General features: G+C 37.3%; 2 protein-coding genes across 2 annotated transcripts in view; one reads left to right on the plus strand and one right to left on the minus strand.

Moving 5' to 3' along the window:
• Window positions 1-13,240, plus strand: part of myd88 (MYD88 innate immune signal transduction adaptor) — a 399,089-nt gene that overhangs the window by 166,523 nt on the left and 219,326 nt on the right. The window lies entirely within an intron of this gene.
• map3k22 (mitogen-activated protein kinase kinase kinase 22) overlaps window positions 1-13,240 on the minus strand; it is a 182,000-nt gene that overhangs the window by 25,127 nt on the left and 143,633 nt on the right. The window contains exons 13-14 of the mRNA XM_028804087.2: window positions 10,911-11,059; window positions 8,264-8,395 (exon numbers count right to left, since the gene is read on the minus strand). Of these exons, the coding sequence (XP_028659920.1) occupies window positions 8,264-8,395; window positions 10,911-11,059 (281 nt within the window). The remainder of the gene's footprint in view (window positions 1-8,263; window positions 8,396-10,910; window positions 11,060-13,240) is intronic.

Raw genomic sequence — 13,240 nt, forward strand, 5'->3', positions numbered from 1 at the left:
CTACATCATTTGACATATGTGTAACACTATGCCATGATGTAATGCAATTTGTAATGGCCCCAAAGCAAACACCCCTAAACAACAATGACTGTATTCTTTAAATAGTGTAACTTTTAGAAGAATGGTACTATATCAATTTTATAGGTCCTGCAGCCTTGCTTGATTTTCTTATTTTGGTGGAGATCTTAGTGTTCATAGTTGGTTTCTTTCCACAGCCCAGGCTGGCGACTGGTGACCTTAATGGTGAGACTGGATATGCGTTTGAGTGTAACCCTGTAATGGACTAACCAAAACTGGTTTCAGCTGTTTAGCTGTTGCAGCCAAAGCAGGTCCTGGATATCTGCGTGCCATAGCAAGAAAAGATGAGAAAGAAAAAAATGAAGGATGTGTAATAAACAAGTGGATGTTCAAACTTACACAAACATGGTTTTCCTCACGAGTTAGCCAAAAAAATTTAAAATCCAGCAATAAAGAGAAGATGAAGCCTCCCATTAGAACCAGTATGAATTATGTATAGAATTTTTCAATACCCAAAAATGCAAACAAAATCCTATTTATACATAAGTTTAAATGTGCATATCTATTAATTATGGGAACATATATACTATAAGCAAGCACAAAAATGGTAAAATCTAAGATAACAATATAGGTGTGTATTTACCATAAATAAAGCAATATAAATTACAACCTACCATATTTGCCATCAGCAATAGCCTTAATGTATTATTATAATGACTTTGTCCTTATTTTTAGTAGATAGTGGAATTGTACTTCTCTGCTTTAACACTAGAATCCCTAAAGCCTACGAAAAAAGTCTTAATGCTGGGCCACCTTAAATTCCTTTCTAGCTCCTCATCAGTGTCTTTGTTTTGCAAATGTGTCAATCAGCACAAGCAGCAAGCAGCCTGCTATCCCATCCCCTATCGGTGCAGCTACAGTTCTCCCAGCTCATGTCTGTTTATCTGGGTTTGAGGTGTCTGGAATTGTATAGGGTAAATAATATATTGTTATTTGGAATACATACATTTCATGTGTGTTCCGTGTCTGCAACGATCTGGGTAAATGTTGGATGACAGGAAATGCAAGCAGATAAACAGACTTGAGCTCTGAGAATTTTGCTTCTCACTTCAGCTGCATCGGTGGGGGATGGGATAACAGGCTACTTGCTGCTTGTGCTGATTGACACATTTGCAAAACAAAAGACGCTGATGGAGAGGCACGAAGGAATTTAGGGTGACCTGGTATTACAACTTTTTTCGTAGGCTTCAGGAATTATAGTATTAAACCATTATTGAAGATGGTCATCTTAGTTTTCCTCTATTATGCATAATTTATTATTAATATAACTAAATTCAGAGATGAACTTTTAATTCCCAGATGCAAATGCAAACATATTTTTTGTGCCTCATCATCTGCTGAGGAAACCAAAACTTCTAATATGTGAAAAATAACTAGCACTAAATAAGTGAGGTGTCTAATGTAAAACCACCAATTCACAAAACTACTCGTCATAAAGTTTAGTTCTGAAAAATATTATTGAGTGCTTTGTAAGATGAATTTTAATGATGTGATCTGTGATATGTCCTACATGAAATTAAGTTTAAGCTACCATGTATGCCACAACTCCACGTTGTATGGTTTGCACCAATCTTTTTTCATTGAGAGCTTCAACCTCTAAGGAGGTTTATGTGTAATTTCCCACTGTGAAATTATTATTCTCTGTCTGTCCCATAGTACATAAATATGGCATTACCTAGGTTTAATTGCTAAAGAGTGTCTTGCTCTGAGCATTTTATTAATTTTTAAGCTTTTTATCAACTGGATGTGTGATCTGTTGTTGAATTTAGTTGACTGAATTGAGAATGGTGAGTAGGGATGAGACCCTAGGCATCTGCCATCACATTTGCATATTTGCTGAAGTCATTCATTAATTGTACATTAAAGTCATAATGAGATTTAAATTATTATGAAAACTGTGTCTGTATGTACAAAAGGGGGGGGGGGATATAGTTAGTTTCTAAACATTTTCATTCCACCTCTTGATTTTTGTTACATGATGCTAGATTTTTTTACTCAGCTGCTCCATTGCAGTACCATTCTCAGTCAGCAAGTTTTGAAAATTCTTCAGAAAAAGAAAACAAGTTACATTCACAGATAATTAATATGAAAATTTTAAATGACAGTTGTGAGTTCAGTAAGTGGAGCATATTGATGTTAACTCTTAAATATGAGGAGCGTGGTCGGAGATGACAATATTTGATGTAACTTCAAGATTTGATAATGGGCAAGAAATTATTATCAATAAAAAAATAATCAGTTCTAGATTGACTATAATTTACTGACGAGAAGAAGGAATACTCCCTTGAGTTTGGATATAAAATTATCCATGGGTCTATCTTTACAATTTTAGATGTTATATTTGCTGTAGTTGAGAATGATCTAAGTCTGGATTTAAAACACAATATCGCCAGCCATTATAATGTTATGAGTTATGAACCAAAACAATTACATTTTGCATAAATTCTCTATTGTCCCCCTTAGATGTATAAATGTTTACCAAAATAACCAAGGAAAAAAATTTTAATCTGATGTTATGGCGAATGAATATAATTATGTTCCTGACATGATCAGCTTTTACTTATTTTGTGTAATTTATATGTCACATACCCAGTTCTATGCTCACAATGTCTAAAACACATATATTTTTGTTAAAACACTGTTAAATAAACCACTTCTATAAAATTGTTTTGTGAAACACACTGGGAAGGATGTTAAAATGAGAATGATCTTTTGAATTTAAGAGCCACTGCCACCCCACCCACTAAAACTTATAATTTTTTGGGTGGAGTAATTAGTAGAAAGTGATTTGCATTTTTGTCCATAACTGTTTACACAAGAGAGTTGTGCTTCCTGAAAGTAAACCAATTTTGATTAGCGCTAGCAAAATTCATAGATTTTTTAAATAACCTCTTTAAGTTCTATACTTTAGGTTGAAATGACACATTTTACATAATAAATTCTTTTAGATTTTCAATCTTCCGAAACTGGTGCAATCCAGTTTAGGGTCAAGGGGTGCTAGATATCTGGGAAAAATGTGCAATCTTTACATTGACTATGTCAGGGCATGAGATTTGGGCCCAGGATACTAGTCCATGAAGCATTTATCCCCAATTTGTTTCAATACTATTTCAGTTTTTATCATAGAGTTTTGCTGGAAATAAAATCCAAAAGAAATATACATCTTGTTAATTTTGGTACCGAGGGTCTGCAAAATATTTTTACTTAATAAGGTGTATTGCTTCAAATAAGTACAAGTAAGCACATGACAAATATACAGTAATAAAATATCAAATGCTCATATTGATAAGGAGATATTCGAGAATATTAGTAGAACAGCTGATTAGTTATTAACTTCAACACTAGAAAATACTAGAGACAGGAAAAACAATCAGTAATAAGCAAAAGAGGCAAGGAATTAAAGAATGGAAAAAATGGTCAAAAAAGAGCTATTCCAAAAGTAATTTATATAAACAAAACAAAACAAAGAAGAAAAGACAGACTATAAATAAAAACTGAAAACCAGTTAAACAAAGCCAAATCCATTACTTTATGGAAGATAATCATTAAAGCATAAACCCTTAATGTAAAACCTTAATATGAAGAACAGGACTGTTACTAAGATCAATACAACACTAAACCCTGAAGACATAGATCCAAGATTAAAAATCCTACTACCACAAAAAGTTTAAAAATCAAAGTAAACCAAACAGAATTACAAAGTGTAAAGCTTATGCGGTGACCCACTGGCAAGACTAACTAATACAAAGACAGATAATGACAGGTGCTTTTATTGCTGCATCAGGTGGCTGCCACAGTGTGCATCACACCTGAGTAACTGGTGGTGATTGGAAATCCTAAGGCTCTAATATGAAGGGGAAAGGGAGAAAACAATTACCAACAACAGGAACATTAGGGAAATGAGAACAAGATAACATAACAGCTGTGTGCAAGGTAATTAAACTTTTAAGTGTGTAAAGGTTTGATATTATGTAATGGGACGCTTTTTTTGGTTAAATAGTATATTTGTTAAAGGAAATGCTCATTATTTTAATGTAAACATCTACACAATTTAGAAAACCTAAAGCAATATGCAGTAACCCCACTGGTTATCAAATGAGTGACAAACATGCACCACTATTTAACAAGTACAGTATACTGTAAGAGTAAATTATCTAAAATTAAAACTTTCCTTTACAATTATTTCATATTTGTTAGGTTTAATACAACACAAAGAAAACAGCAAAGCTAATGTAAGCAAGTATGCTAATACAAATTAGTAAACAATAATATAGAAAGCTTCAATATTGAAGACAACAAGACACACAGAAATGTTTCATACCATACCATACCATTTTTATTTGTTAAGCGCTTAAAAACACAGCATTACAACTGACCGAAGCGATGTACAGTTAAAACAAGCAAGACTAAAAGCAAAATATTAAAAACAAACATTAAGAGAGAATTAAAACAGAGACACTAAAAAACAGGTCAGGGGACCCAATAAAACAGAGAAATAGCAAAAAGCAAGTGGGAATAAGACAGGTTAAGAATTAAAAGCCAATGTGAAGAAGTGCGTTTTTAGGTGTGATTTGAATGTGGTGACTGAAGTGGCTTGCCTAACCACTAAAGGTAAGGAGTTCCAGAGCTTGGGTGCACAGACAGAAAAAGCCATTTCACCACGAGCTTTAAAATGTGCCTTGGGAATGGTTAGGAGCAGCTGATCTGCAGATCTAAGAACACGAGGGGGATTGTGACGATGGAGCAAGACACTCAAGTAGGCAGGGGCTGGACCATTTAGTGCCTTATAGGTTAAGAGGAGTATCTTAAAATCAATTCTGAAGCTAACCGGCAGCCAGTGTAGGGTTTTTAAAATCGGTGTAATGTGTTGGCTTCTGCTGCTTCCAGTTAAAAGTCTTGCAGCCGCATTTTGAACCAATTGGAGTCTCGAAAGAGTGGCTTTACTAATACCATATAGGCAGGAATTAGAATAGTCGAGCCGGGACGTAATGAATGCATGGATTACTGATTCCAGGAGGTTGTAAGGCAGAATTGGTTGAGTTTGGCAATTCGCCTGAGATGGAAAAAGCAGGATTTTACTGTGCTGTTGACTTGAGCATCCATTTTCAGGACCATATCCATTTTGATTCCAAGATTGGAAACAGACGAAGTTACTGGAATGGGAAGAAAGTCGAGGTCAAGGGGTAGGGTCTGTTTGCGGTCGGGACTAAAAACAATGACCTCGGTTTTTGAATCGTTCAGGTGAAGGAAGTTTACAGCCAGCCAGTCCTTAATGTCAGATAAGCAGTTGAGAAGAGGTTTAGTGGAGTCAGTTGACTTGAGGGAGAAATAAATTTGGCAGTCATCAGCATATAGGTGATACGAGATTGCATGTTTTCTAAAAATTGCACCTAAAGGCAGGATGTAAATTGAAAAAAGTAGTGGCCCCAAAATGGAACCCTGGGGGACACCACATGGGAGTGGGACTGATTCAGATGAAAAATCATCTAGCATGACTCTAAGAGTCCTGTTGCAGAAATATGACCTGAACCAGTCGAGGGCTAAGCCAGATACACCAACCCAGGATTCGAGTCGGGAGATCATGATGTCGTGGTCGATTGTGTCGAAGGCAGCAGATAAATCGAGAAGAACCATAATCACGTAGAGTCCTGAGTCCAATGCCAAAAGGACATCATTTAGGACACGTAAATGCGCGGTTTCTGTGCTGTGTTGGGGCCTAAAGCCTGACTGAAAAAGGTCCATTACCTGATGGTCCTGTAGGTGGTGAATTAATTGCTCATAAACTACTTTTTCGAGTAATTTTGACAGGAAAGGTAGTTTGGAAATTGGACGAAGATTGGAGAAGACGGCAGGGTCAAGATCAGGTTTTTTCACGATTGGATGTACAACTGCGTGTTTGAAAGCACAAGGAACTGTAGCTGAAGATAGACTACTAGTTATGATCTTTAAGACATCATATCGAATCACAGGAAAGACATCTTTCAGCAGTCTGGACGGCACCACATCGTCCGGAGAGCCTGAAGGCTTCATTGAGGCGACGATTTTTTCCAGATGGGGGAGCGAAATGGGTTCAAAGCTAGTGAGGGAGCCGTGTACAGGAACAGCTAAATCAACAGAGCCAGAAGAAGAAATGGAGATCTGGGATCTAATGTTCGTGACCTTATCCAGAAAAAACGTAAGGATCTGATTACAAAGAGCATTGGAGGGAGAAGAGAAAACAGTTGCAGCTGGAGAGAGGACAGCATTCAGTGTTTTGTATAAAACACGTTGATTGCCAGAATTTTTTGAGATGATGTCAGTAAAAAAATGGTTCCTTGCACCTCTGACTGCTCTCTGGTATTGAGACCACATGTCTCTCATGCAGTCAAAGGTAACAGTGAGACCATCTTTCCTCCATTTACGTTCTAGCCGCCTACAGTTTTGCCTGATGGAGCGAGTTTGTTCATTTAGCCATGGGTCATGCTTGACTTTGGATTGTCTCTGTTTGAGTGGGGCTACAACATTCATCACAGAACAGCAGGAAGTATAGAAGGTTTGCAATAAAACATCAGCATCCGTGGATTCACATGATGTGGAGATTCATGAAAAAGCAGCTGCAAAATCTTCAGCAGCAGAAGGGGAAATGACACGGAAGGGACGGGTAGTGGTGGATTTACCATGCTCAGCAGAGACCAAATCCCAATTAAACAGAACAGGCGAGTGATCAGAAAAACTGGGAGGCAGAATGTCCAAGTCACTGATTCTGAGACCGCGAGAAAGAACCAGGTCCAGTGTGTGAGCCTGTCCATGTGTTGGTCCATTGACTAGTTGAGAAAGACCAAAGGAGTCAATAATGTCCAGAAAGTCTTTTGCTAGAGGTTTAATGGGACAGCAAACATGGATATTAAAATCACCCAAACAAAGGAAGCGATCATATCTGCAGGTAATATCAGCCAAAAAAGCTGCAAATTCGTCTAAAAAGTCCTTATTATATTTTGGGGGGGCGGTAGATGAGTGTGCACAGCAGCGGTGGAGAACAGACAAGTTCAAACATACTGAGCTCAAAAGTTAAAGGGGAAAATGAAAGCGGAAGGGAAGGGCGTTTGCAGATAAAATCAGATTTAAATAAGGTCAATAAGCCCCCGCCGCAGCGGAGCGCTCTCGGCGTGTTGATAAAGGAACATCCCGGGGGCAAAACTTCAGTGAGTGAGAGCGTCTCGCCCGGTAAAATCCAGGTTTCAGCAGTACATAAAAAATCCAGGCCATTGGAAAGAAAAAAGTCTTTCAGGATGAAAGTTTTGTTCATGACCGATCTGGCATTTATCAGCGCAAAATGAACCGGCTGAGACGACGTTAACAAAGACATTGTCGTGATGCGGCGTAGGTTGTTAAAGTTCACTCCCCGGCGGCGGTGACGGAGCGAGGCAGGGAAGTGTACCAGAGCATCCGAGGGCAAGAGGCATTCCGGGAGCATTGACTCATGTTGGGAGCCAGGAGAGTTGTTCCTAGAGAGGATCCGGGAGGCTCGGAGCCAAGCCCTGGTGCCTCCACGCTTCCCACGGCGGCGGCGTTTCCATCGGCGACCAGCCAAGCCATGGACAGTGATGAGGAAGGCCGGGACTTCCTCAAACAGTCGTCCAAAGGTTTGACTGAACTCCGGAGTCAAATGTCGAGAAACCCCCGCACTCGTTCGAAGAGCCAGAAGGGTGAAGCGATCATAACGAATGATCGAGTCAGGAAGAGCATCACAGGAGTAAGTAAGCCGAGAAAAAAGCAGGAGTAACGAGAAACACAAAAGCCAGAGCGGCTGACGGCATGCCTCAACAGTCGGCGCCATACGTATATTTTAAACGCATATTAATCCACAAAATTGTAGCGTACCAGAATATATGCAAGTGCTCACTTGTGTTTAGAAAAGTTACCTTCATACTATGAACATGTGTGAGTTTTTGAAACCCTGATCTTTATTTCTGGAAACTTCTTTAACAAACATTCCTTACTGAAACAAAGCCAGGTTTACTGACAGCTTTCATTTCCCTTTTACTTTAAACAGTATGGCTGTTGCTATATTTGACTACTTGTAGAATTATATCAACACATTTTACCTTTACTTATTTTACTTTTTATTTTTTATGTTGTGCTTTTGCCAGAATTGTGGCATCAGACAGGCATATTAAAAATGAAATAAAAAACACTTTTCACTTACCCCTGGCATGTACTCTACAAAGATGGACAGTTTCTTCTCTTCGGGATCCCGTAAGCAGCCATAATATTGAACTATCCTTTCATGGTGAAGATTTTTTAGCAGCTGAATCTCACATTCCAGGGCATTTACTTCCTATGACAAAAATAAAAAAAAAAACTCAAAGAATGAAAGATGTTCAGTTACAAAGCCAGAGCAAGCATTCTCTGTAATTCACTTGTAGAAATAAATAATAGTCATTTTGAGAACATTTTTTGATATTCAGCAAGTTCTGCTTATACTGTATACATGAACACAAAAGAATAAAATAGGAAGAGTATCTCAGAAGTGGACATAAAATAAATATACAGTAGATTGCTGAAATTTTTAAGCCTTGGCCTTAAAGCATAAGTTTGGCATTTTTCAAGTTGAAGTTGTTTCTTCACAAATGTGGTATATATGTATTTGCAATTCAAAATTGTGTTCTAAAGTTAAATACTTTCTATTAATTAAAAAAAAAATCCTGTCCACAATAGTTCCACACATTGCAATCTATGCACTAAAATAATTATTTCCAGATACCTTTTGTTTTCACAAACATGTATTGGAAACACAGAAAGAGTGGATAAATTACTCAACAACTGTCTTGGATTGAAAAATGGACATATTTGATATTCATTAGTCAGTATGGCATTATCAGAAGAGAAATTATGGTTCAGTTCCAAAGTAATGAAACAGATGCAATTCAATTGAGTAATGTTTGTACGGAGTGAAAAATTAACATGGTTAAAGTACTGCTGCTTTATAGTTGATCCAATAAATGCTGCCTTTCCCAAGTAATTAACATTTTTCTACTTAAACCATAAGGACTCTATCACAAAATTAAAAGTAATCAAATTGACTGTTGCTGTTTTCTTTAAATTCAAGTCATCTAAAATTACCCTGAAGTTTTTGGCAACCTAAAACAGTATGTGCATCTCCAACAAACTGACTTTCTTATTTTACTTAATGCTTTCTTTCATTAAAACTGGTGATTATGTCCAAATCAAAACCAGAAGAATAAAACCTTAACACATGAAGTTTTATAAATAACAAGTTCTTTACACTGATGGACAAGGAAGCATAGTAAAAAGGCAAAATAATCACTCATCCACTCCTTTTTGGACTTGCTTAGTCCAATTATTGGGCCACTGGGCACTACAGCCTATATGGGCAGCATCATACGCAAGGCAAGAATAGTTTGCCAGTCCGTCATAGGGCAAACAGATTCGGAGAGAGCAAGAAAATACCACACATATAGTGACCAGATCAAAATTCAAGACCAGCTTTTCTGAAGTTGCAAGACAAGGCAACCACTCTGTCACTGCATATGCTACAGCAACCTAATCTAATACTGAAATCATCTGGATAAAAACTAATGTGCAGAACAGGTGACATTTCAGAAATAAATATTCTTAAGTTCAGAGTAACAACAATAATTTATTGGTTTCAGAAAAAGGCTGCATGAGTAAAACCCAATGGCTGGCAAACTCAGAAGCATGGCAAGGAGTTCTGCAGGTGTTAAGTGGTATCCTATGGTAAATTCAAATAAACATTGTGTGACTGCTAATCCAGCAGCAATGTTCTGCAAAGTGTACAATAAAGGCTGTTGTTGGCACACATCTCTGAGTTGTCCCTCACATATTCAGTCACATAAAAGTCCAGTGACAAAATTAATCAGGAAATGTTGTCTGACATCACATAGATATTCCCAAGGAAATTGCAACTGTTTGAGGTCTGTAACTGCTTTGCTGGTTTGGCTTTCTAGATGGTCTTTTGTGCCTCGATGATCGTTACAGCTATATATCTCAGAGGCCTAGTGCTCCTGATAGTGTTATTCTTAGCAGGCTGGTCTAAGTGGAGAGGACAAAGAGGGAGCAATACAAATGCAACCTAAAGATATTAAAATAAACATCACCCAAAACAGAATTATTGGGGCTTCTGGATAATCAGTGATATTTGCCAGTAAGTGTTTAGTGGATCAGGGCCAATACAGCCTGGTTGGGCTCACTCCAAAAATTGTGCTTAAACCCCAGGTGTTAAATTATATCAGCTAAATGCAGCTGGATTCACCTAAACATCCTGCCATGACTTTGGAATCTGTCTTATCAAATAAAGCAGTCCTTTTTTCTGCTCTGGTGTTTCCCCAAACACATGTGAGGATAGTCAGAAGACTCTGACTGATACCATACTGGTGGACAAAAGAGTCACCACAATGTAAGTCAGAGTTGCAGAGAGGAAAATGTTTGCCATTTGTTTTGAAGTATGCACCTAACAACTATTTAGACTATTTAAGTAATTAAGTAGTCAAACTTTATTTTTCCCTGAAAGCATAATAAAATTGATAACCTGATTTAAAACTGAATAAAAAGATCAGATAAAAGAAAGACACAAAGACTGTGTGCTTGTCGTGATGGAACAGTTCTAGAAATTGATATTAAGGAAAATGATCAAGTTAAAAAAAGAGAGAGTTACTAGCAGGCCAAAAAAGACCAAATATTTAAGTCTAGTGATACTGAAGTACTTGAATATCTGAACACATTGTGAAGGGCGGTAGTTATCGTATTTGAAATTTGTATTCTACTTTCCAGCTTTTAAAATATGGCAGACCTTCTCTCTCTATTATACCCACCTTACTGGTCTCCTGGCTGTCTCGGTCGAAAGGCACTTGCTTCACTGCAAGTTCTCTCCCAGTGTCAGCATCGTAGCAGAGGTACACTTCTCCAAAAGCACCACGGCCTAGAAGCTTTCCTAATCTCCAGTTCACTGGAGCCTGGGGGGCTGAACAGATAACAAAAAATGGAAATTTTTTAGAGAAAAAAAATCAAATGAAATTGGTTGAAAAATGTATGTTGTTCTCTACTGCAATGTGATTTTAACTTTTAAGTAGATGGCAACATTTAGTATAAATGAAACAAAACAGGACTGGGTAATCACACTTTTGAAGTATCTCATACACAACAGTGAGAGCTTTGCAAATTAAAAAAAATATATTATTATATTTAACAGGCCAAATTTGTATGAGACTTCAACAGTGACAAAAATGTGGAACAAATGGTTACGTTAGCTGTGATTTCAATTAATTTAGAATATTTAATTTAAAATAAAAATATAACCCAATCTAGGTGCTCATTACAATACTAAACTAGATGAAAAAATGACATGACAAAAATATTTTGTGTATATGTAGTAGTTGCTATAGTTTAGAAAATCAGCTGTATAAGCCTAATTATGGAGGAAGTTCTTTTGACAATACAACACTCTTGCAGTCACTTGTCCACTTATTTTGTAGTTCGCTGGGAGTGTTTACAGAAGTCCAATAAATACATATTTTAGATTTCTTCAGAGAACATACATACAACTGTGTAAAAGCTAATTTTAATAAAACATGAAAAAACTGCTTTTCTCTGCCGATTTTAAGGCGTTTCAACTTCATACATGAACAACATTGTGAAGTTTACTGTATATTAACATTTATATATTTTAAAGGTGATTTCATACGAAGGAACCTTGCATGATATCAAATACCAGGGCATCTGTACATACAGTGTGCTAAGGTACAAACTTATGATATGCAGGATGTAATTTTGAATTTGGCTGGTGTGTAATGGAATACTTGTGCTCATCTGTGTAGACACAATACTAATTGCATATAATATAATCAAATCAACACTAATTCACATTAATGAATGATATTTCTGTGTTTTTATCTATATTGTGACAACTTTATTTGTCATTATTTCACCTTTGTTTTAATTACATATATTTAAATGTTTATAAACTTTTTTATTGTATTAAACTGTGTGGAAAATAATACACTTTATTTAGTTGGTAAAAGAAAATTATACAAAACCTAATTTGTTTTGTGAAAAATTAATTACCCCATTAGGCTCAACCAGAGGAGGAGGAGGTTGGGAGCATGCGCTGTACCGTGTATTGCAGTACCACCACACGATGAACCACCTGGATTGGGACCCAAATGCAGCCGTACAACAGGTGACACCTGAGCACTACACTGGAACAGTGTGAGGTTTTTTACTGTGTAGACATTTGTAAAATTTGTGGCTACTAAGGGGTGCAGCAGTGCCCCAAACCCTCAGATAAAATTTCACCGCAACAGTCTTGCATTCAAATAAACTTATTTTTTATTTACCAAGGTATCTTCCTACAGAAGCACAATTAGCACAACACAATGCACAGGTGTTTTATTAGTTTCTTTTCACTACTCAACTTCGACTTCCAAAGGAAAAGTGAGGTGGCTCCCTCTATGCTTGACCTGGGAGTTCTGGTGCCAGCACACTGCACCCAGGAAGCACTTTGAGGTCAGCTCTCAACAGCTCCCTCTCGCAGCACTCATTGTTTCTCACAGGGCTCCCCAACACAACTACAATAACTGGGCTGCCAAGTACAATCTTGGGTGATCCAGCAAAAAGACACTACCATGTAACACACTGGGGGAATCCATAGCTCTGATAGGTGGGCTTCCCCTGTCCTTCAATTACACAAGTCTTTTGGGTATGTAAAGACATCTTCGATTGAAATGCAGTTCATCTTCACACAAACAGATGGGCCTCTGTTCTTATGAAGAATCCTGTGATACACATACTACTATGCTTGAGTATTGCTATGAATAATTTAGAGGATATAGTGTAAGTTTGCACTGACATAATGGTGTCTATGTTGATGATAAAGTTGGATGTTTCGCACATCAATCTAAGCTTTTCTAGGCACACTCCTGCAAAATAGAAACAACAACTTGTTCTTGATGGTGAGCATTGGTTTCTTTATTGCTTTCCTGTGAAGGATTCCAGTTATTTCTAATGACAGATATGTGTACAAAGACTTAATATGAGGTGACAGAGAACTGCAGATAAGTTTTGTTCTAGGGGTTTTTATGACTTTAAGGATGATATTATTCCTAGATGTTTTTGGCAGGATGGCCTCTTCTGTGTCAACTGGTTT

The sequence above is a fragment of the Erpetoichthys calabaricus genome, chromosome 6 (genome assembly GCF_900747795.2).
Source record: "Erpetoichthys calabaricus chromosome 6, fErpCal1.3, whole genome shotgun sequence".
Lineage (NCBI taxonomy): Eukaryota > Metazoa > Chordata > Cladistia > Polypteriformes > Polypteridae > Erpetoichthys > Erpetoichthys calabaricus.